The sequence below is a fragment of the Somniosus microcephalus genome, unplaced genomic scaffold (assembly GCF_052327205.1).
Source record: "Somniosus microcephalus isolate GS21.2 unplaced genomic scaffold, FLI_Smic_1.0 unresolved_chr7, whole genome shotgun sequence".
In the NCBI taxonomy this organism is placed as follows: Eukaryota; Metazoa; Chordata; class Chondrichthyes; order Squaliformes; family Somniosidae; genus Somniosus; species Somniosus microcephalus.
Window position 1 is genome coordinate 36,053,122 of NW_028225185.1, and position 23,848 is coordinate 36,076,969.

The 23,848-nt window shown below is 53.2% G+C and overlaps 1 protein-coding gene across 1 annotated transcript; it reads left to right on the forward strand.

The window, feature by feature from the left end:
* The first annotated feature begins 17,280 nt into the window (after nt 1–17,280).
* Nucleotides 17,281–17,837, forward strand: LOC147086791 (syncollin-like). The gene has a single exon (XM_085978381.1). It carries the CDS (start codon nt 17,368–17,370, stop codon nt 17,761–17,763), a length of 396 nt encoding a protein of 131 aa, XP_085834507.1. The 5' UTR covers nt 17,281–17,367; the 3' UTR covers nt 17,764–17,837.
* The last annotated feature ends 6,011 nt before the right edge of the window (nt 17,838–23,848 follow it).

Consider the following 23,848-nt stretch of genomic DNA (forward strand, 5'->3'; position numbering starts at 1 on the left):
TGTCCCATCAAACAGTCTCAGGGCAGGCACAGCACGGCTTAGATACAGAGTAAAGGTCCCACTACACTGTCCCCATCAAACACGCCCAGGGCAGGTACAGCACGGGTTAGATAGAGAGTAAAGCTCCCACTACACTGTCCCCATCAAACACTCCCAGGGCAGGTAGAGCACGGGTTAGTTACAGAGTAAATCTCCCTCTACACTGTCCCATCAAACACTCCCAGGGGAGGTACAGCACGGGTTCGATGCAGAGTAAAGCTCCCTCTACACTGTCCCATCAAACACTCCCAGGGGAGGTACAGCACGGGTTCGATACAGAGTAAAGCTCCCTGTACACTGTCCCATCAAACACTCCCAGGACAGGTAGAGCACGGGTTAAATACAGAGTAAAGCTCCCTCTACACTGTCCCATCAAACACTCCCAGGGCAGGTACAGCACGTGTTAGATACAGAGTAAAGCTCCCCCTACACTGTCCCCATCAAACATTCCCAGGGCAGGTACAGCACGGGTTAGATACAGAGTAAAGCTCCCCCTACACTGTCCCCATCAAACACTCCCAGGGCAGGTACAGCACGGGTTAGATACAGAGTAAAGCTCCCTCTACACTGTCCCCATCAAACACTCCCAGGGCAGGTACAGCACGGGTTAGATACAGAGTAAAGCTCCCTCTACACTGTCCCCATCAAACACTCCCAGGGCAGGTACAGCACGGGTTAGATACAGAGTAAAGCTCCCCCAACACTGTCCCCATCAAACATTCCCAGGGCAGGTACAGCACGGGGTTAGATACAGAGTAAAGCTCCCTCTACACTGTCCCATCAAACACTCCCAGGGCAGGTACAGCACGGGTTAGATACAGAGTAAAGCTCCCTCTACACTGTCCCATCAAACACTCCCAGGGCAGGTACAGCACGGGTTAGATACAGAGTAAAGCTCCCTCTACACTGTCCCCATCAAACACTCCCAGGGCATGTACAGCACGGGTTAGATACAGAGTACAGCTCCCTCTACACTGTCCCATCAAACAATCCCAGGGCAGGTACAGCATGGGTTAGATACAGAGTGAAGCTCCCTCGACACTGTCCCATCAAACACTCCCAGGGCAGGTACAGCACGGGCTAGATACAGAGTACAGCTCCCTCTACACTGTCCCATCAAACAATCCCAGGGCAGGTACAGCATGGGTTAGATACAGAGTGAAGCTCCCTCGACACTGTCCCATAAAACACTCCCAGGGCAGGTACAGCACGGGTTAGATACAGAGTAAAGCTCCCACTACACTGTCCCCATCAAACACACCCAGGGCAGGTACAGCACGGGTTACATGCAGAGTAAAGCTCCCACTACACTGTCCCATCAAACACTCCCAGGGCAGGTACAGCACGGGTTAGATACAGAGTAAAGCTCCCTCTACACTGTCCCCATCAAACACTCCCTGGGCAGGTACAGCACGGGTTAGATACAGAGTAAAGCTCCCTCTACACTGTCCCATCAAACACTCCCAGGGCAGGTACAGCACGGGTTAGATACAGAGTAAAGCTCCCTCTACAGTGTCCCATCAAACACACCAGGGCAGGTACAGCACGGGTGAGATTCAGAGTTAATCTCCCTCTACACTGTCTCATCAAACACCCGCAGGGCAGGTTCAGCACGGGTTAGATACAGAGTAATGCACCCTTTGCACTCTCCCATGAAACACTCCCAGGTCAGATAGCGCACGGGGTTAGATACAGAGTAATGCTCCCTCTACACTGTCCCCATCAAACACTCCCAGGGCAGGTACAGCACGGGTTAGATACAGAGTAAAGCTCCCTCTACACTGTCCCATCAAACACTCCCAGGGCAGGTACAGCACGGGTTAGATACAGAGCGAAGCTCCCCCTACACTGTCCCATCAAACACTCCCAGGACAGGTAGAGCACGGGTTAGATACAGAGCAAAGCTCCCTCTACAGTGTCCCATCAAACACTCCCAGGGCAGGTACAGCACGGGTTAGATACAGAGTACAGCTCCCTCTACACTGTCCCATCAAACAATCCCAGGGCAGGTACAGCATGGGTTAGATACAGAGTGAAGCTCCCTCGACACTGTCCCATCAAACACTCCCAGGGCAGGTACAGCACGGGTTAGATACAGAGTAAAGCTTCCACTACACTGTCCCCATCAAACACACCCAGGGCAGGTACAGCACGGGTTACATGCAGAGTAAAGCTCCCTCTACACTGTCCCATCAAACACTCCCAGGGCAGGTACAGCACGGGTTAGATACAGCGTAAAGCTCCCTCTACACTGTCCCCATCAAACACTCCCTGGGCAGGTACAGCACGGGTTAGATACAGAGTAAAGCTCCCTCTACACTGTCCCATCAAACACTCCCAGGGCAGGTACAGCACGGGTTAGATACAGAGTAAAGCTCCCTCGACTGTGTCCCATCAAACACTCCCAGGACAGGTACAGCACTTGTTAGATACAGAGTAAAGCTCCCCCTACACTGTCCCCATCAAACACTCCCAGGGCATGTACAGCACGGGTTAGATACAGAGTACAGCTCCCTCTACACTGTCCCATCAAACCATCCCAGGGCAGGTACAGCATGGGTTAGATACAGAGTGAAGCTCCCTCGACACTGTCCCATCAAACACTCCCAGGGCAGGTACAGCACGGGTTAGATACAGAGTACAGCTCCCTCTACACTGTCCCATCAAACAATCCCAGGGCAGGTACAGCATGGGTTAGATACAGAGTGAAGCTCCCTCGACACTGTCCCATCAAACACTCCCAGGGCAAGTACAGCACGGGTTAGATACAGAGTAAAGCTCCCACTACACTGTCCCCATCAAACACACCCAGGGCAGGTACAGCACGGGTTACATGCAGAGTAAAGCTCCCTCTACACTGTCCCATCAAACACTCCCAGGGCAGGTACAGCACGGGTTAGATACAGAGTAAAGCTCCCTCTACACTGTCCCCATCAAACACTCCCTGGGCAGGTACAGCACGGGTTAGATACAGAGTAAAGCTCCCTCTACACTGTCCCATCAAACACTCCCAGGGCAGGTACAGCACGGGGTTAGATACAGAGTAAAGCTCCCTCTACAGTGTCCCATCAAACACTCCAGGGCAGGTACAGCACTTGTTAGATACAGAGTAAAGGTCCCACTACACTGTCCCCATCAAACACGCTCAGGGCAGGTACAGCACGGGTTAGATACAGAGTAAAGCTCCCTCTACACTGTCCCATCAAACACTCCCAGGGGAGGTACAGCACGGGTTAGATTCAGAGTAAAGCTCCCTCTACACTGTCCCATCAAACACTCCCAGGACAGGTAGAGCACGGGTTAAATACAGAGTAAAGCTCCCTCTACACTGTCCCATCAAACACTCCCAGGGCAGGTACAGCACGTGTTAGATACAGAGTAAAGCTCCCCCTACACTGTCCCCATCAAACACTCCCAGGGCAGGTACAGCACGGGTTAGATACAGAGTACAGCTCCCTCTACACTGTCCCATCAAACAATCCCAGGGCAGGTACAGCATGGGTTAGATACAGAGTGAAGCTCCCTCGACACTGTCCCATCAAACACTCCCAGGGCAGGTACAGCACGGGTTAGATACAGAGTAAAGCTCCCTCTACACTGTCCCATCAAACACTCCCAGGGCAGGTACAGCACAGGTTAGATACAGAGTAAAGCTCCCTCTACAATGTCCCATCAAACACTCCCAGGGCAGGTACAGCACGGGTTAGATACAGAGGAAAGCTTCCACTACACTGTCCCATCAAACACACCCAGGGCAGGTACAGCACGGGTTACATGCAGAGTAAAGCTCCTTCTACACTGTCCCATCAAACACTCCCAGGACAGGTAGAGCACGGGTTAAATACAGAGTAAAGCTCCCTCTACACTGTCCCATCAAACACTCCCAGGGCAGGTACAGCACGTGTTAGATACAGAGTAAAGGTCCCTCTACACCGTCCCATCAAACACTTCCAGGGCAGGTACAGCACGGGGTTAGATACAGAGTAAAGCTCCCTCTACACTGTCCCCATCAAACACTCCCAGGGCAGGTACAGCACGGGTTAGATACAGAGTAAAGCTCCCTCTACACTGTCCCCATCAAACACTCCCACGGCAGGTACAGCACGGGTTGGGTACAGAGTAAAGCTCCCTCTACACTGTCCCCATCAAACACTCCCAGGGCAGGTACAGCACGGGTTAGATACAGAGTAAAGCTCCCTCTACACTGTCCCCATCAAACACTCCCAGGGCAGGTACAGCACGGGTTAGATACAGAGTAAAGCTACCCCAACACTGTCCCCATCAAACATTCCCAGGGCAGGTGCAGCACGGGGTTAGATACAGAGTAAAGCTCCCTCTACACTGTCCCATCAAACACTCCCAGGGCAGGTACAGCACGGGTTAGATACAGAGTAAAGCTCCCTCTACACTGTCCCATCAAACACTCCCAGGGCAGGTACAGCACGGGGTTAGATTCAGAGTAAAGCTCCCTCGACACTGTCCCATCAAACACTCCCAGGGCATGTACAGCACGGGTTAGATACAGAGTACAGCTCCCTCTACACTGTCCCATCAAACAATCCCAGGGCAGGTACAGCATGGGTTAGATACAGAGTGAAGCTCCCTCGACACTGTCCCATCAAACACTCCCAGGGCAGGTACAGCACGGGTTAGATACAGAGTACAGCTCCCTCTACACTGTCCCATCAAACAATCCCAGGGCAGGTACAGCATGGGTTAGATACAGAGTCAAGCTCCCTCTACACTGTCCCCATCAAACACTCCCTGGGCAGGTACAGCACGGGTTAGATACAGAGTAAAGCTCCCTCTACACTGTCCCATCAAACACTCCCAGGGCAGGTACAGCACGGGTTAGATACAGAGTAAAGCTCCCTCTAGTGTCCCATCAAACACACCAGGGCAGGTACAGCACGGGTGAGATTCAGAGTTAATCTCCCTCTACACTGTCTCATCAAACACCCGCAGGGCAGGTTCAGCACGGGTTAGATACAGAGTAATGCACCCTTTGCATTCTCCCATGAAACACTCCCAGGTCAGATAGCGCACGGGGTTAGATACAGAGTAAAGCTCCCTCGACACTGTCCCCATCAAACACTCCCTGGGCAGGTACAGCACGGGTTAGATACAGAGTAAAGCTCCCTCTACACTGTCCCATCAAACACTCCCAGGGCAGGTACAGCACGGGTTAGATACAGTGAAGCTCCCTCGACACTGTCCCATCAAACACTCCCAGGACAGGTACAGCACTTGTTAGATGCAGAGTAAAGCTCCCCTTACACTGTCCCCATCAAACACTCCCAGGGCAGGTGGAGCACGGGTTAGTTACAGAGTAAAGCTCCCTCTACACTGTCCCATCAAACACTCCCAGGGGAGGTACAGCACGGGTTAGATGCAGCATAAAGCTCCCTCTACACTGTCCCATCAAACACTCCCAGGGGAGGTACAGCACGGGTTAGATACAGAGTAAAGCTCCCTCTACACTGTCCCATCAAACACTCCCAGGACAGGTAGAGCACGGGTTAAATACAGAGTAATGCTCCCTCTACACTGTCCCCATCAAACACTCCCAGGGCAGGTACAGCACGGGTTGGATACAGAGTAAAGCTCCCTCTACACTGTCCCATCAAACACTCCCAGGGCAGGTACAGCACGTGTTAGATACAGAGTAAAGCTCCCCCTACACTGACCCCATCAAACATTCCCAGGGCAGGTACAGCACGGGTTAGATACAGAGTAAAGCTCCCTCTACACTGTCCCATGAAACACTCCCAGGACAGGTAGAGCACGGGTTAGTTACAGAGTAAAGCTCCCTCTGCACTGTCCCATCAAACACTCCCAGGGGAGGTACAGCACGGGTTAGATTCAGAGTAAAGCTCCCTCTACACTGTCCCATCAAACACTCCCAGGACAGGTAGAGCACGGGTTAAATACAGAGTAAAGCTCCCTCTACACTGTCCCATCAAACACTCCCAGGGCAGGTACAGCACGGGTTAGATACAGAGTAAAGCTCCCTCTACACTGTCCCCATCAAACATTCCCAGGGCAGGTACAGCACGGGTTAGATACAGAGTAAAGCTCCCTCTACACTGTCCCCATCAAACATTCCCAGGGCAGGTACAGCACGAGTTAGATACAGAGTAAAGCTCCCTCTACACTGTCCCATCAAACACTCCCAGGGCAGGTACAGCACGGGTTAGATACAGAGTAAAGCTCCCTCTACACTGTCCCCATCAAACACTCCCAGGGCAGGTACAGCACGGGTTAGATACAGAGTAAAGCTCCCTCTACACTGTCCCATCAAACACTCCCAGGACAGGTGCAGCACTTGTTAGATACAGAGTAAAGCTCCCTCTACACTGTGTCCCATCAAACACTCCCAGGGCAGGTACAGCACGGGTTAGATACAGAGTAAAGCTCCCCCTACACTGTCCCCATCAAACACTCCCAGGGCAGGTACAGCACGGGTTAGATACAGAGTACAGCTCCCTCTACACTGTCCCATCAAACAATCCCAGGGCAGGTACAGCATGGGTTAGATACAGAGTGAAGCTCCCTCGACACTGTCCCATCAAACACTCCCAGGGCAGGTACAGCATGGGTTAGATAGAGAGTAAAGCTCCCTCTACACTGTCCCCATCAAACACTCTCAGGGCAGGTACAGCACGGGTTAGATACAGAGTAAAGCTTCCACTACACTGTCCCCATCAAACACACCCAGGGCAGGTACAGCACGGGTTACATGCAGAGTAAAGCTCCCTCTACACTGTCCCATCAAACACTCCCAGGGCAGGTACAGCACGGGTTAGATACAGTGTAAAGCTCCCTCTACACTGTCCCCATCAAACACTCCCTGGGCAGGTACAGCACGGGTTAGATACAGAGTAAAGCTCCCTCTACACTGTCCCATCAAACACTCCCAGGGCAGGTACAGCACGGGTTAGATACAGAGTAAAGCTCCCTCGACACTGTCCCATCAAACAATCCCAGGGCAGGTACAGCATGGGTTAGATACAGAGTGAAGCTCCCTCGACACTGTCCCATCAAACACTCCCAGGGCAGGTACAGCATGGGTTAGATACAGAGTAAAGCTCCCTCTACACTGTCCCCATCAAACACTCCCAGGGCAGGTACAGCATGGGTTAGATACAGAGTGAAGCTCCCTCGACACTGTCCCATCAAACACTCCCAGGGCAGGTACAGCACGGGTTAGATACAGAGTACAGCTCCCTCTACACTGTCCCATCAAACAATCCCAGGGCAGGTACAGCATGGGTTAGATACAGAGTGAAGCTCCCTCGACACTGTCCCATCAAACACTCCCAGGGCAAGTACAGCACGGGTTAGATACAGAGTAAAGCTCCCACTACACTGTCCCCATCAAACACACCCAGGGCAGGTACAGCACGGGTTACATGCAGAGTAAAGCTCCCTCTACACTGTCCCATCAAACACTCCCAGGGCAGGTACAGCACGGGTTAGATACAGAGTAAAGCTCCCTCTACACTGTCCCCATCAAACACTCCCTGGGCAGGTACAGCACGGGTTAGATACAGAGTAAAGCTCCCTCTACACTGTCCCATCAAACACTCCCAGGGCAGGTACAGCACGGGTTAGATACAGAGTAAAGCTCCCTCTACACTGTCCCATCAAACACCCCCAGGGCAGGTACAGCACGGGGTTAGATACAGAGTAAAGCTCCCTCTACACTGTCCCATCAAACACTCCAGGGCAGGTACAGCACTTGTTAGATACAGAGTAAAGGTCCCACTACACTGTCCCCATCAAACACGCCCAGGGCAGGTACAGCACGGGTTAGATACAGAGTAAAGCTCCCCCTACACTGCCCCATCAAACACTCCCAGGGCAGGTAGAGCACGGGTTAGTTACAGAGTAAAGCTCCCTCTACACTGTCCCATCAAACACTCCCAGGGGAGGTACAGCACGGGTTAGATGCAGAGTAAAGCTCCCTCTACACTGTCCCATCAAACACTCCCAGGGGAGGTACAGCACAGGTTAGATTCAGAGTAAAGCTCCCTCTACACTGTCCCATCAAACACTCCCAGGACAGGTAGAGCACGGGTTAAATACAGAGTAAAGCTCCCTCTACACTGTCCCATCAAACACTCCCAGGGCAGGTACAGCACGTGTTAGATACAGAGTAAAGCTCCCCCTACACTGTCCCCATCAAACACTCCCAGGGCAGGTACAGCACGGGTTAGATACAGAGTACAGCTCCCTCCACACTGTCCCATCAAACAATCCCAGGGCAGGTACAGCATGGGTTAGATACAGAGTGAAGCTCCCTCGACACTGTCCCATCAAACACTCCCAGGGCAGGTACAGCACGGGTTAGATACAGAGTAAAGCTCCCTCTACACTGTCCCCATCAAACACTCCCTGGGCAGGTACAGCACGGGTTAGATACAGAGTAAAGCTCCCTCTACACTGTCCCATCAAACACTCCCAGGGCAGGTACAGCACGGGTTAGATACAGAGTACAGCTCCCTCCACACTGTCCCATCAAACAATCCCAGGGCAGGTACAGCACGGGTTAGATACAGAGTAAAGCTCCCACTACACTGTCCCCATCAAACACACCCAGGGCAGGTACAGCACGGGTTACATGCAGAGTCAAGCTCCCTCTACACTGTCCCCATCAAACACTCCCTGGGCAGGTACAGCACGGGTTAGATACAGAGTAAAGCTCCCTCTACACTGTCCCATCAAACACTCCCAGGGCAGGTACAGCACGGGTTAGATACAGAGTAAAGCTCCCTCTAGTGTCCCATCAAACACACCAGGGCAGGTACAGCACGGGTGAGATTCAGAGTTAATCTCCCTCTACACTGTCTCATCAAACACCCGCAGGGCAGGTTCAGCACGGGTTAGATACAGAGTAATGCACCCTTTGCACTCTCCCATGAAACACTCCCAGGTCAGATAGCGCACGGGGTTAGATACAGAGTAAAGCTCCCTCGACACTGTCCCCATCAAACACTCCCTGGGCAGGTACAGCACGGGTTAGATACAGAGTAAAGCTCCCTCTACACTGTCCCATCAAACACTCCCAGGGCAGGTACAGCACGGGTTAGATACAGAGTAAAGCTCCCTCTACACTGTCCCATCAAACACTCCCAGGACAGGTACAGCACTTGTTAGATGCAGAGTAAAGCTCCCCTTACACTGTCCCCATCAAACACTCCCAGGGCAGGTGGAGCACGGGTTAGTTACAGAGTAAAGCTCCCTCTACACTGTCCCATCAAACACTCCCAGGGGAGGTACAGCACGGGTTAGATGCAGCATAAAGCTCCCTCTACACTGTCCCATCAAACACTCCCAGGGGAGGTACAGCACGGGTTAGATACAGAGTAAAGCTCCCTCTACACTGTCCCATCAAACACTCCCAGGACAGGTAGAGCACGGGTTAAATACAGAGTAATGCTCCCTCTACACTGTCCCCATCAAACACTCCCAGGGCAGGTACAGCACGGGTTGGATACAGAGTAAAGCTCCCTCTACACTGTCCCATCAAACACTCCCAGGGCAGGTACAGCACGTGTTAGATACAGAGTAAAGCTCCCCCTACACTGACCCCATCAAACATTCCCAGGGCAGGTACAGCACGGGTTAGATACAGAGTAAAGCTCCCTCTACACTGTCCCATGAAACACTCCCAGGACAGGTAGAGCACGGGTTAGTTACAGAGTAAAGCTCCCTCTGCACTGTCCCATCAAACACTCCCAGGGGAGGTACAGCACGGGTTAGATTCAGAGTAAAGCTCCCTCTACACTGTCCCATCAAACACTCCCAGGACAGGTAGAGCACGGGTTAAATACAGAGTAAAGCTCCCTCTACACTGTCCCATCAAACACTCCCAGGGCAGGTACAGCACGGGTTAGATACAGAGTAAAGCTCCCTCTACACTGTCCCCATCAAACATTCCCAGGGCAGGTACAGCACGGGTTAGATACAGAGTAAAGCTCCCTCTACACTGTCCCCATCAAACATTCCCAGGGCAGGTACAGCACGAGTTAGATACAGAGTAAAGCTCCCTCTACACTGTCCCATCAAACACTCCCAGGGCAGGTACAGCACGGGTTAGATACAGAGTAAAGCTCCCTCTACACTGTCCCCATCAAACACTCCCAGGGCAGGTACAGCACGGGTTAGATACAGAGTAAAGCTCCCTCTACACTGTCCCATCAAACACTCCCAGGACAGGTGCAGCACTTGTTAGATACAGAGTAAAGCTCCCCCTACACTGTCCCCATCAAACACTCCCAGGGCAGGTACAGCACGGGTTAGATACAGAGTACAGCTCCCTCTACACTGTCCCATCAAACAATCCCAGGGCAGGTACAGCATGGGTTAGATACAGAGTGAAGCTCCCTCGACACTGTCCCATCAAACACTCCCAGGGCAGGTACAGCACGGGTTAGATACAGAGTAAAGCTTCCACTACACTGTCCCCATCAAACACACCCAGGGCAGGTACAGCACGGGTTACATGCAGAGTAAAGCTCCCTCTACACTGTCCCATCAAACACTCCCAGGGCAGGTACAGCACGGGTTAGATACAGTGTAAAGCTCCCTCTACACTGTCCCCATCAAACACTCCCTGGGCAGGTACAGCACGGGTTAGATACAGAGTAAAGCTCCCTCTACACTGTCCCATCAAACACTCCCAGGGCAGGTACAGCACGGGTTAGATACAGAGTAAAGCTCCCTCTACACTGTCCCATCAAACACTCCCAGGGCAGGTACAGCACGGGTTAGATACAGAGTAAAGCACCCTCTACACTGTCCCCATCAAACACTCCCAGGGCAGGTACAGCACGGGTTAGATACAGAGTAAATCTCCCTCTACACTGTCCCCATCAAACACTCCCAGGGCAGGTACAGCACGGGTTAGATACAGAGTAAAGCTCCCTCTACTGTGTCCCATCAAACACTCCCAGGACAGGTACAGCACTTGTTAGATACAGAGTAAAGCTCCCTCTACACTGTCCCCATCAAACACTCCCAGGGCATGTACAGCACGGGTTAGATACAGAGTACAGCTCCCTCTACACTGTCCCATCAAACAATCCCAGGGCAGGTACAGCATGGGTTAGATACAGAGTGAAGCTCCCTCGACACTGTCCCATCAAACACTCCCAGGGCAGGTACAGCACGGGTTAGATACAGAGTACAGCTCCCTCTACACTGTCCCATCAAACAATCCCAGGGCAGGTACAGCATGGGTTAGATACAGAGTGAAGCTCCCTCGACACTGTCCCATCAAACACTCACAGGGCAAGTACAGCACGGGTTAGATACAGAGTAAAGCTCCCACTACACTGTCCCCATCAAACACACCCAGGGCAGGTACAGCACGGGTTACATGCAGAGTAAAGCTCCCTCTACACTGTCCCATCAAACACTCCCAGGGCAGGTACAGCACGGGTTAGATACAGAGTAAAGCTCCCTCTACACTGTCCCCATCAAACACTCCCTGGGCAGGTACAGCACGGGTTAGATACAGAGTAAAGCTCCCTCTACACTGTCCCATCAAACACTCCCAGGGCAGGTACAGCACGGGTTAGATACAGAGTAAAGCTCCCTCTACAGTGTCCCATCAAACACTCCAGGGCAGGTACAGCACTTGTTAGATACAGAGTAAAGGTCCCACTACACTGTCCCCATCAAACACGCCCAGGGCAGGTACAGCACGGGTTAGATACAGAGTAAAGCTCCCCCTACACTGCCCCATCAAACACTCCCAGGGCAGGTAGAGCACGGGTTAGTTACAGAGTAAAGCTCCCTCTACACTGTCCCATCAAACACTCCCAGGGGAGGTACAGCACGGGTTAGATGCAGAGTAAAGCTCCCTCTACACTGTCCCATCAGACACTCCCAGGGGAGGTACAGCACGGGTTAGATTCAGAGTAAAGCTCCCTCTACACTGTCCCATCAAACACTCCCAGGACAGGTAGAGCACGGGTTAAATACAGAGTAAAGCTCCCTCTACACTGTCCCATCAAACACTCCCAGGGCAGGTACAGCACGTGTTAGATACAGAGTAAAGCTCCCCCTACACTGTCCCCATCAAACACTCCCAGGGCAGGTACAGCACGGGTTAGATACAGAGTACAGCTCCCTCCACACTGTCCCATCAAACAATCCCAGGGCAGGTACAGCATGGGTTAGATACAGAGTGAAGCTCCCTCGACACTGTCCCATCAAACACTCCCAGGGCAGGTACAGCACGGGTTACATACAGAGTAAAGCTCCCTCTACACTGTCCCATCAAACACTCCCAGGGCAGGTACAGCACAGGTTAGATACAGAGTAAAGCTCCCTCTACAATGTCCCATCAAACACTCCCAGGGCAGGTACAGCACGGGTTAGATACAGAGTAAAGCTTCCACTACACTGTCCCCATCAAACACACCCAGGGCAGGTACAGCACGGGTTACATGCAGAGTAAAGCTCCCTCTACACTGTCCCATCAAACACTCCCAGGGCAGGTACAGCACGGGTTAGATACAGAGTAAAGCTCCCTCTACATTGTCCCCATCAAACAATCCCAGGGCAGGTACAGCACTTGGTAGATACAGAGTAAAGCTCCCTCTACACTGTCCCCATCAAACACTCCCAGGGCAGGTACAGCATGGGGTTAGATACAGAGTAAAACTCCCTCTACACTGTCCCATCAAACAATCCCAGGGCAGGTACAGCATGGGTTAGATACAGAGTGAAGCTCCCTCAACACTGTCCCATCAAACACTCCCAGGGCAGGTACAGCACGGGTTAGATACAGAGTAAAGCTCCCTCTGCAGTGTCCCATCAAACACTCCCAGGGCAGGTACAGCACGGGTGAGATTCAGAGTTAATCTCCCTCGACACTGTCTCATCAAACACCCGCAGGGCATGTTCAGCACGGGTTAGATACAGAGTAATGCACCCTCTGCACTCTCCCATGAAACACTCCCAGGTCAGATAGCGCACGGGGTTAGATACAGATTAAAGCTCCCTCTACACTGTCCCATCAAACACTCCCAGGGCAGGTACAGCACGAGTTAGATACAGAGTATAGCTCCCTCTACACTGTCCCATCAAACACTCCCAGGGCAGGTACAGTATGGGTTAGATGCAGAGTAAAGCTCCCTCTACACTGTCCCATCAAACACTCCCACGGCAGGTACAGCACGAGTTAAATACAGAGAAAAGCTCCCTCTACATTGTCCCCATCAAACAATCCCAGGGCAGGTACAGCATGTGCTAGATACAGAGTAAAGCTCCCTCTACACTGTCCCATCAAACACTCCCAGGGCAGGTACAGCACGGGGTTAGATACAGAGTAAAGCTCCCTCTACACTGTCCCATCAAACACTACCACGGCAGGTACAGCATGGGGTTCGATAAAGAGTAAAGCTCTCCCTACACTGTCCCATCAAACACTCCCAGGGCAGATACAGCACGGGGTTAGATACAGAGTAAATCTCCCTCTACACTGTCCCATCAAACAGACCCAGGGCAGGTGCAGCACGGCTTAGATACAGAGTAAAGCTCCCTCTACACTGTCCTCATCAAACATTCGCAGGGCAGGTGCAGCACGGGTTAGATACAGAGTAAAGCTCCCTCTACACTGTCCCCATCAAACACTCCCAGGGCAGGTACAGCACGGGTTAGATACAGAGTAAAGCTGCCTCCACACTGTCCAATCAAACACTCCCAGGGCAGGTACAGCATGGGTTAGATACGGAGTAAAGCTCCCCCTACACTGTCCCCATCATACACTCCCAGGGCAGGTACAGCACGGCTTAGATCCAGAGTAAAGCTCCCTCTACACTGTCCTCATCAAACACTCCCAGGGCAGGTACAGCACGGGTTAGATACAGAGTAAAGCTCCCTCTACACTGTCCCCATCAAACACTCCCAGGGCAGGTACAGCACGGGTTAGATACAGAGTAAAGCTCCCTCCACACTGTCCCATCAAACACTCCCAGGGCAGGTACAGCACGGGTTAGATACAGAGTAAAGCTCCCCCTACACTGTCCCCATCAAACACTCCCAGGGCAGGTACAGAACGGGTTAGATACAGAGTAAAGCTCCCTCTACACTGTCCCATCAAACAATCCCAGGGCAGGCACAGCACGGGTTAGATACAGAGTAAAGCTCCCTCTACACTGTCCCCATCAAACACTCCCAGGGCAGGTACAGCACGCGTTAGATACAGAGTAAAACTCCCTCTACACTGTCCCATCAAACAATCCCAGGGCAGGCACAGCACGGGTTAGATACAGAATAAAGCTCCCTCTACACTGTCCCATCAAACACTCCCAGGACATACAGCACGGGGTTAGATACAGAGTAAAGCTCCCTCAACAATGTCCCATCAAACACTCCCAGGGCAGGTACAGCATTGGGTTCGATACAGAGTAAAGCTCTCTCTACACTGTCCCGTCAAACACTCACAGGGCAGATGCAGCACGGGTTAGAAACAGAGTAAAGCTCCCTCTACACTGTTCGATCAAACAGTCCCAGGGCAGGTACAGCACGGCTTAGATACAGAGTAAAGCTCCCTCTACACTGTCCCCATCAAACACTCCCAGGGCAGGTACAGCACGGGTTAGATACAGAGTAAAGCTCCCCCTACACTGTCCCCATCAAACACTCCCAGGGCAGGTACAGCACGGGTTAGTTACAGAGTAAAGCTCCCTCTGCACTGTCCCCATCAAACACACCCAGGGCAGGTACAGCACGGGTTACATGCAGAGTAAAGCTCCCTCTACACTGTCCCATCAAACACTCCCAGGGCAGGTACAGCACGGGTTAAATACAGAGTAAAGCTCCCTCTACAGTGTCCCATCAAACACTCCCAGGGCAGGTACAGCACGAGTGAGATTCAGAGTTAATCTCCCTCTACACTGTCTCATCAAACACCCGCAGGGCAGGTTCAGCATGGGTTAGATACAGAGTAATGCACCCTCTGCAGTCTCCCATGAAACACTCCCAGGGCAGATAGCGCACGGGGTTAGTTTCAGATTAAATCTCCCTCTACACTGTCCCATCAAACACTCCCAGGGCAGGTACAGCACGAGTTAGATACAGAGTAAAGCTCCCTCTACACTGTCCCATCAAACACTCCCAGGGCAGGTACAGCACGAGTTAGATACAGAGTAAAGCTCCCTCTACACTCTCCCATCAAACACTCCCAGGGCAGGTACAGCACGAGGTTAGATACAGAGTAATTCTCCCTCTACACTGTCCCATCAAACAGTCTCAGGGCAGGTGCCGCACGGCTTAGATACAGAGTAAAGCTCCCTCTACACTGTCCTCATCAAACACTCCCAGGGCAGGTACAGCACGGGTTAGATACAGAGTAAAGCTCCCTCTACACTGTCCCCATCAAACACTCCCAGGGCAGGTGCAGCACTGGTTAGATACAGAGTAAAGCTCCCTCTACACTGTCCCATCAAACACTCCCAGGGCAGGTACAGCACGGGTTAGATACAGAGTAAAGCTCCCTCCACACTGTCCCATCAAACACTGCCAGGGCAGGTACAGCATGGGTGAGATACAGAGTAAAGCTCCCACTGCACTGTCCCCGTCAAACAGTCCCAGGGCAGGTACAGCACGGGTTAGATACAGAGTAAAGCTACCTCTGCACTGTCCCCATCAAACACTCCCAGGGCAGGTACAGCACGCGTTAGATACAGAGTAAAACTCCCTCTACACTGTCCCATCAAACAATCCCAGGGCAGGTACAGCACGGGTTAGATACAGAGTAAAGCTCCCTCTACACTGTCCCCATCAAACACTCCCAGGGCAGGTACAGCACGCGTTAGATACAGAGTAAAACTCCCTCTACACTGTCCCATCAAACAATCCCAGGGCAGGCACAGCACGGGTTAGATACAGAATAAAGCTCCCTCTACACTGTCCCATCAAACACTCCCAGGACATACAGCACGGGGTTAGATACAGAGTAAAGCTCCCTCAACAATGTCCCATCAAACACTCCCAGGGCAGGTACAGCATGGTGTTCGATACAGAGTAAAGCTCCCTCTACACTGTTCGATCAAACAGCCCCGGGGCAGTACAGCACGGCTCAGATACAGAGTAAAGCTCCCTCTACACTGTCCCCATCAAACACTCCCAGGGCAGGTACAGCACGGGTTAGATACAGAGTAAAGCTCCCTCTACACTGTCCCCATCAAACACTCCGAGGGCAGGTACAGCACGGGTTAGATACAGAGTAAAGCTCCCTCTACACTGTCCCAGCAAACACTCCCAGGGCAGGTACAGCACGGGTTAGATACAGAGTAAAGCTCCCTCTACACTGTCCCCATCAAACACTCCCAGGGCAGGTGCAGCACGGGTTAGATACAGAGTAAAGCTCCCTCTACACTGTCCCATCAAACACTCCCAGGACAGGTAGAGCACGGGTTAAATACAGAGTAAATCTCCCTCTACACTGCCCCATCAGACAATCCCAGGGCAGGTGCAGCACGGGTTAGATACAGAGTAAAGCTCCCTCTGCACTGTCCCATCAAACAATCCCAGGGCAGGTACAGCATGGGTTAGATACAGAGTGAAGCTCCCTCAACACTGTCCCATCAAACACTCCCAGGGCAGGTACAGTACGGGTTAGATGCAGAATAAAGCTCCCTCTACACTGTCCCATCAAACACTCCCAGGGCAGGTACAGCACGGGTTAGATACAGATTAAAGCTCCCTCTACACTGTCCCCATCAAACACTCCCAGGGCAGGTACAGCATGGGTTAGATACAGAGTAAACCTCCCTCTACACTGTCCCCATCAAATACTCCCAGTGCAGGTGCAGCACTGTTTAGATACAGAGTAAAGCTCCTCTACACTGTCCCCATCAAACACTCCCAGGGCAGGTACAGCACGGGTTAGATACAGAGTTAAGCTCCCTCTACACTGTCCCCATCAAACACTCCCAGGGCAGGTACAGCACGGGTTAGATACAGAGTAAAGCTCCCTCTGCACTGTCGCCATCAAGCTGGGAGCTCTGTAGTATCAGCAGCTGTTCCGATGACCCTGAAACCTCCTCATTATCGCCGTCCATTAACCCCGAAGCTGCTGTGCATTGGAGCTCATTTCCCAGCCACGAGGAGGTCGGGACCCTTGCCTTAACGCAAGGTCAGAATCACAAGTTTTTCCACCTGGAATGACTGGGTTGGTCGATCATTAACGAAGCTAGCAGAGAGATAAGGCCCGAGCGCTCGAGTATATAACCCAGGCGGTTCGGAGAGCGTCTCACTCGGCTCTCCTGGAAACCTCTTCCAGCTCGGCCCCCCTGGTGAAACAGAAGCATGGCCGGAGTCCAGCTGATCGTGATGACCCTGCTCCTGGCGGGCGCCTACGCCATGTGCCCGGAGCCCTCCACCCTGAAGGACGAGAATGGCGGGAGGGTCTGTGCCCGCCTCTTTGAGGACGCCGACGTCCTCTACGACCGGTGCTGCGGCGGAGGCTCCTTCGACATCAGGAGCCCGGCGGATGTGCCCTGGATCGGGCGAATCTGGAACGACAGGATCTCCTCCCTGGTGGTGGGACCTCGCTGCGAGCTGACCGTCTGGAACAAGATCAACAAGCGCGGCAAACGGCACAAGTTCCGCACGGGCATCCAGTACCGCCTGGAGGAGGTGGGCAAGGGCCTCTTTGGCAATTGGGACAACTCCATTACCTCCTACTACTGTACCTGCCGCTGATGAACCGCAAACCGCTCAGCCCTCACCCTCCCCGGCCAACGCTCCTCCTCTCCCCCGACGCTCCTCCTCTCCCCCGACGCTCCTCCTCTCCCCCGACGCTCTTCCTCTCCCCCAACGGTCCTCCCCTCCCCCAACGCTCCTCCCCTCCCCCAACGCTCCTCCTCTCCCCCAACACTCCACCTCTCCAACTGTCCTCCTCTCCCCCAACGGTCCTCCTCTCCCCCAACGGTCCTCCTCTCCCCCAACGGTCCTCCTCTCCCCCAACGCTCCACCTCTGCCCCAACGCTCCTCCTCTCCCCCAACGCTCCTCCGCTCCCCCAACGCTCCTCCTCTCCCCCAACGGTCCTCCTCTCCCCCAACGGTCCACCTCTCCCCCAACGCTCCTCCTCTCCCCCAACGCTCCTCCTCTCCCCCAACGCTCCTCCTCTCCCCCAACGCTCCTCCTCTCCCCCAACGCTCCTCCGCTCCCCCAACGGTCCTCCCCTCCCCCAACGCTCCTCCTCTCCCCCAACGCTCCACCTCTCCCCCAACACTCCACCTCTCCCCCAACTGTCCTCCTCTCCCCCAACGGTCCTCCTCTCCCCCAACGCTCCACCTCTGCCCCAACGCTCCTCCTCTCCCCCAACGCTCCTCCTCTCCCCCAACGCTCCACCTCTCCCCCAACACTCCACCTCTCCCCCAACTGTCCTCCTCTCCCCCAACGGTCCTCCTCTCCCCCAACGCTCCACCTCTGCCCCAACGGTCCTCCTCTCCCCCAACGCTCCTCCTCTCCCCCAACGCTCCACCTCTGCCCCAACGCTCCTCCTCTCCCCCAACGCTCCTCCGCTCCCCCAATGCTCCATCTCCCCCCCCCCCCCAAAGCTCCTCCTCTCCCCCAATGCTCCATCTCCCCCCCGCCAATGTTCCTCCTCTCCCCCAACGCCCCTCCTGTCCCCCAACGTTTCTGGCCATCGCCAGTCCGCCCCGCTCTCTCCCCCTCGCGTCTACTAAATGGGGCCCCGACGCGTACCCGGCGGGAGGGGGCAAGATTTCCTCTGCTCGCTCCGTTAACGGGTTTACGATTCTTCCGCTCGTCCCCACTTGGAGAGGGACTCCCCTTCGCTCCATACCGTGACCCCCGCTAAACACTCCCAGCCCTGCGACTGACCGACTGACGCGGTTTTCCGCTCCCCTCCCCTCCCCCCTCGCCACTTAGCGTGCACCCGTTTGAGACGCGCGGGCTGCATCGGCGCGTGGCGGGGCCTGAGGCCTCTCGGACTCTCCTGGCTTTTCTCAGCCCTGCATTAGTTTGTCCCACCTACCGGGGATTTTCACCGGCTTAACCGGCCAAGCGGTTTCATTTCACGGACTCCCCGACTGTTCAATGATTGAGCGAGGAAGATCCCAGCGGCTCCTTACCCCGGAGAACTCGGGATTCCCTCCGAGCCGTGACGCAGCGGTCCGCTGTATCGCCATGGGAACCCGCGACGGGATGGGGTTGCCGCCACGCCGCCCGCCATCCAACCCCGAAACGGCCTCAGCCGAAACGACGAGGTATTTTGGGGGGGTTGCTGCGGATCTCGTGTCACGTTTCCAGGCTGTCGGGAAGGGACGGAGCCCTCACGCCGCTCACCGCTTTCGATGGAACCCCCTTAACACCTCTTGCCGATCCTGCGATGCGAGCTTCCGACCGGGGAGCCCTCCAAGCTGGGAGCCCTCCCTGCAAAACTGTCCTCTTTATCTCTGCTGATCTGATCGCGATGCTGCTCTTGGGACGATGGGGATTGTTGGAAAGATGTGGATCTGTCTCTTGAAGCTCACTTGCAGTCTTTGAATAAAACACCAAGTGTGCCTCCGTGTCCTTGTAAATTCTGTGCCCCGTCGATCGTTCCGGTGCTCGAGTTAGGAGCTCTCACTTGTTCCTGCTCACCTTTTGCAACACAATTCTCCCCCTCCGCTCCTGTCTCTTTCTGGAGCTCAGATCCAGGGATGTCAGGTGCCCCCCAAGTGCCTGAGGCTGTGTTCTAGAGTGAGATCGGGACCTGACACGTCCTAACACTATCCCTCGGGCTGTGTTCTAGAGTGAGATCGGGACCTGACTCGTATTAACACTGTCCCTGAGGCTGTGTTCTAGAGTGAGATCGGGACCTGACTTGTATTAACACTGTCCCTGGGGCTGTGTTCTAGAGTGAGATTGGGACCTGACTCGTATTAACACTGTCCCTGAGGCTGTGTTCTAGAGTGAGATCGGGACCAGACTCGTATTAACACTGTTCCCGGGGCTGTGTTCCAGAGTGAGATTGGGACCTGACTCGTATTAACACTCTCCCCGGGGCTGTGTTCTAGAGTGAGATCAGGACCTGACTCGTATTAACACTGTCCCTGAGGCTGTGTTCTAGAATGAGATCAGGACCTGACTCGTATTAACACTGTCCCCGAGGCTGTGTTCTAGAGTGAGATCGGGACCTGACTCGTATTAACACAGTCCCTGAGGCTGTGTTCTAGAGTGAGATCGGGACCTGACTCATATTAACACTGTCCCTGAGGCTGTGTTCTAGAGTGAGATTGGGACCTGACTCGTATTAACACTGTCCATGAGGCTGTGTTCTAGAGTGAGATCGGGACCTGATTCGTATTAACACTGTCCCTGGGGCTTTGTTCTAGAGTGAGATTGAGACCTGACTCGTATTAACACTATCCCTGAGGCTGTGTTCTAGAGTGAGATCGGGACCTGACTCGTATTAACACTGTCCCTGAGGCTTTGTTCTATAGTGAGATCGGGACCTGACTCGTATTAACACTGTCCCTGAGGCTGTGTTCTAGAGTGAGATTGGGGCCAGACTCATATTAACACTGTCCCTGAGGCTGTGTTCTAGAGTGAGATCGGGACCTGACTCGTATTAACACTGTCCCTGAGACTGTGTTCTAGAGTGAGATCGGGATCTGACTCATATTAACATTGTCCCCGCGGCTGTGTTCTAGAGTGAGATGAGGACCAGACTCGTAATAACACTGTCCCTGTGGCTGTGTTGTAGAGTGATATCAGGACCTGACTTGTATTAACATAGTCCCTGAGGCTGTGTTCTAGAGTGAGATCGGGACCTGACTCGTATTAACACTGTCCCTGGGGCTGTGTTGTAGAGTGAGATCGGGACCTGACTCGTATTAACACTGTCCCTGAGGCTGTGTTCTAGAGTGAGATCGGGACCTGACACGGATTAACACTGTCCCCGGGGCTGTGTTCTGGAGTGAGATCAGGACCTGACTCGTATTAACTCTGTCCCTGAGGCTGTGTTCTAGAGTGAGATCGTGAACTGACTCGAATTAACACTGTACCCGTGGCTGTGTTCTAGAGTGAGATCGGGACCTGACTCATACTAACACTGTCCCTGAGGCTGTGTTCTAGAGTGAGATCGGGACCTGACTCGTATTAACACTGTCCCTGAGGCTGTGTTCCAGAGTGTGATTGGAACCTGACTCGTATTAACACTGTCCCTGAGGCTGTGTTCTAGAGTGAGATCGGGACCTGACTTGTATTAACACTGTCCCCGAGGCTGTGTTCTAGATTGAGATCAGGACCTGACTCGTATTAACACTGTCTCCGGGGCTGTGTTCTAGAGTGAGATCGGGACCTGACTCCTAGTAACACTGTCCCTGGGGCTGTGTTCCAGAGTGAGATCAGGACCTGACTCGTATTAACACTGTCCCTGAGGCTGTGTTCTAGAGTGAGATCGGGACCTGACTCGTATTAACACTGTCCCTGAGGCTGTGTTCTAGAGTGAGATCGGGACCTGACTCGTATTAACACTGTCCCTGAGGCTGTGTTCTAGAGTGAGATCGGGACCTGACTCGTATTAACACTGTCCCTGAGGCTGTGTTCTAGAGTGTGATTGGAACCTGACTCGTATTAACACTGTCCCTGAGGCTGTGTTCTAGAGTGAGATCGGGACCTGACTCGTATTAACACTGTCCCTGAGGCTGTGTTCTAGATTGAGATCAGGACCTGACTCGTATTAACACTGTCTCCGGGGCTGTGTTCTAGAGTGAGATCGGGACCTGACTCCTAGTAACACTGTCCCTGGGGCTGTGTTCCAGAGTGAGATCAGGACCTGACTCGTATTAACACTGTCCCTGAGGCTGTGTTCTAGAGTGAGATCGGGACCTGACTCGTATTAACACTGTCCCTGAGGCTGTGTTCTAGAGTGAGATCGGGACCTGACTCGTATTAACACTGTCCCTGAGGCTGTGTTCTAGAGTGAGGTCGGGACCTGACTCATATTAACACTGTCCCCGAGGCTGCGTTCTGGAGTGAGATTGGGACCTGACTCATATTAACACTGTCCCTGGGGCTGTGTTCTAGAGTGAGATCGGGACCTGACTCGAATTAACACTGTACCCGGGGCTGTGTTCTAGAGTGAGATCGGGACCTGACTTGTATAAACACTGTCCCTGGGGCTGTGTTCTAGAGTGAGTTCAGGACCTGACTCATATTAACACTGTTCCTGGGGCTGTGTTCTGGAGTGAGTTCGGGACCTGACTCGTATTAACACTGTCCCTGAGGCTGTGTTCTAGAGTGAGATCGGGACCTGACTCGTATTAACACTGTCCCTGAGGCTGTGTTCTAGACTTGAGATCGGGACCTGACTCATATTAACACTGTCTCCAGGGCTGTGTTCTAGAGTGAGATCGGGACCTGACTCGTATTAACGCTGTCCCCGGGACTGTGTTCTAGAGTGAGATTAGGACCTGACTCATAATAACACTGTCCCTGAGGCTGTGTTCTAGAGTGAGATCAGGACCTGACTCATATTAACACAGTCCCTGAGGCTGTGTTCCAGATTGAGAGCGGGATCTGACTCGTATTAACACTGTCCCTGGGGCTGTGTTCTAGAGTGAGATCGGGACCTGACTCGTATTAACACTGTCCCCGGGGCTGTGTTCTAGAGTGAGATCAGGACCTGGCTCATATTAACACTGTCCCTGGGGCTGTGTTCTAGAGTCAGTTCGGGATCTGACTCGTATTAACTCTGTCCCTGAGGCTGTGTTCTAGAGTGAGATCGTGACCTGACTCGAATTAACACTGTACCCGTGGCTGTGTTCTAGAGTGAGATCGGGACCTGTCTCGTACTAACACTGTCCCTGAGGCTGTGTTCTAGAGTGAGATCGGGACCTGACTCGTATTAACACTGTCCCTGAGGCTGTGTTCTAGAGTGTGATTGGAACCTGACTCGTATTAACACTGTCCCTGAGGCTGTGTTCTAGAGTGAGATCGGGACCTGACTCGTATTAACACTGTCCCTGAGGCTGTGTTCTAGATTGAGATCAGGACCTGACTCGTATTAACACTGTCTCCGGGGCTGTGTTCTAGAGTGAGATCGGGACCTGACTCCTAGTAACACTGTCCCTGGGGCTGTGTTCCAGAGTGAGATCAGGACCTGACTCGTATTAACACTGTCCCTGAGGCTGTGTTCTAGAGTGAGATCGGGACCTGACTCGTATTAACACTGTCCCTGAGGCTGTGTTCTAGAGTGAGATCGGGACCTGACTCATATTAACACTGTCCCCGAGGCTGCGTTCTAGAGTGAGATTGGGACCTGACTCGTATTAACACTGTCCCTGGGGCTGTGTTCTAGAGTGAGTTCAGGACCTGACTCATATTAACACTGTCCCTGGGGCTGTGTTCTGGAGTGCGTTCGGGACCTGACTCGTATTAACTCTCCCTGAGGCTGTGTTCTAGAGTGAGATCGGGACCTGACTCGTATTAACACTGTCCCTGAGGCTGTGTTCTAGACTTGAGATCGGGACCTGACTCATATTAACACTGTCTCCAGGGCTGTGTTCTAGAGTGAGATCGGGACCTGACTCGTATTAACTCCGTCCCCGGGACTGTGATCTAGAGTTAGATTAGGACCTGACTCATAATAACACTGTTCCTGAGGCTGTGTTCTAGAGTGAGATCAGGACCTGACTCATATTAACACAGTCCCTGAGGCTGTGTTCCAGATTGAGATCGGGATCTGACTCGTATTAACACTGTCCCTGGGGCTGTGTTCTAGCGTGAGATCGGGACCTGACTCGTATTAACACTGTCCCCGGGGCTGTGTTC

Coding starts and splice junctions, on each gene's coding strand:
- LOC147086791 (XM_085978381.1), top strand. CDS start 17,368: ATGGCCGGAGTCCAGCTGATCGTGATGACCCTGCTCCTGGCGGGCGCC.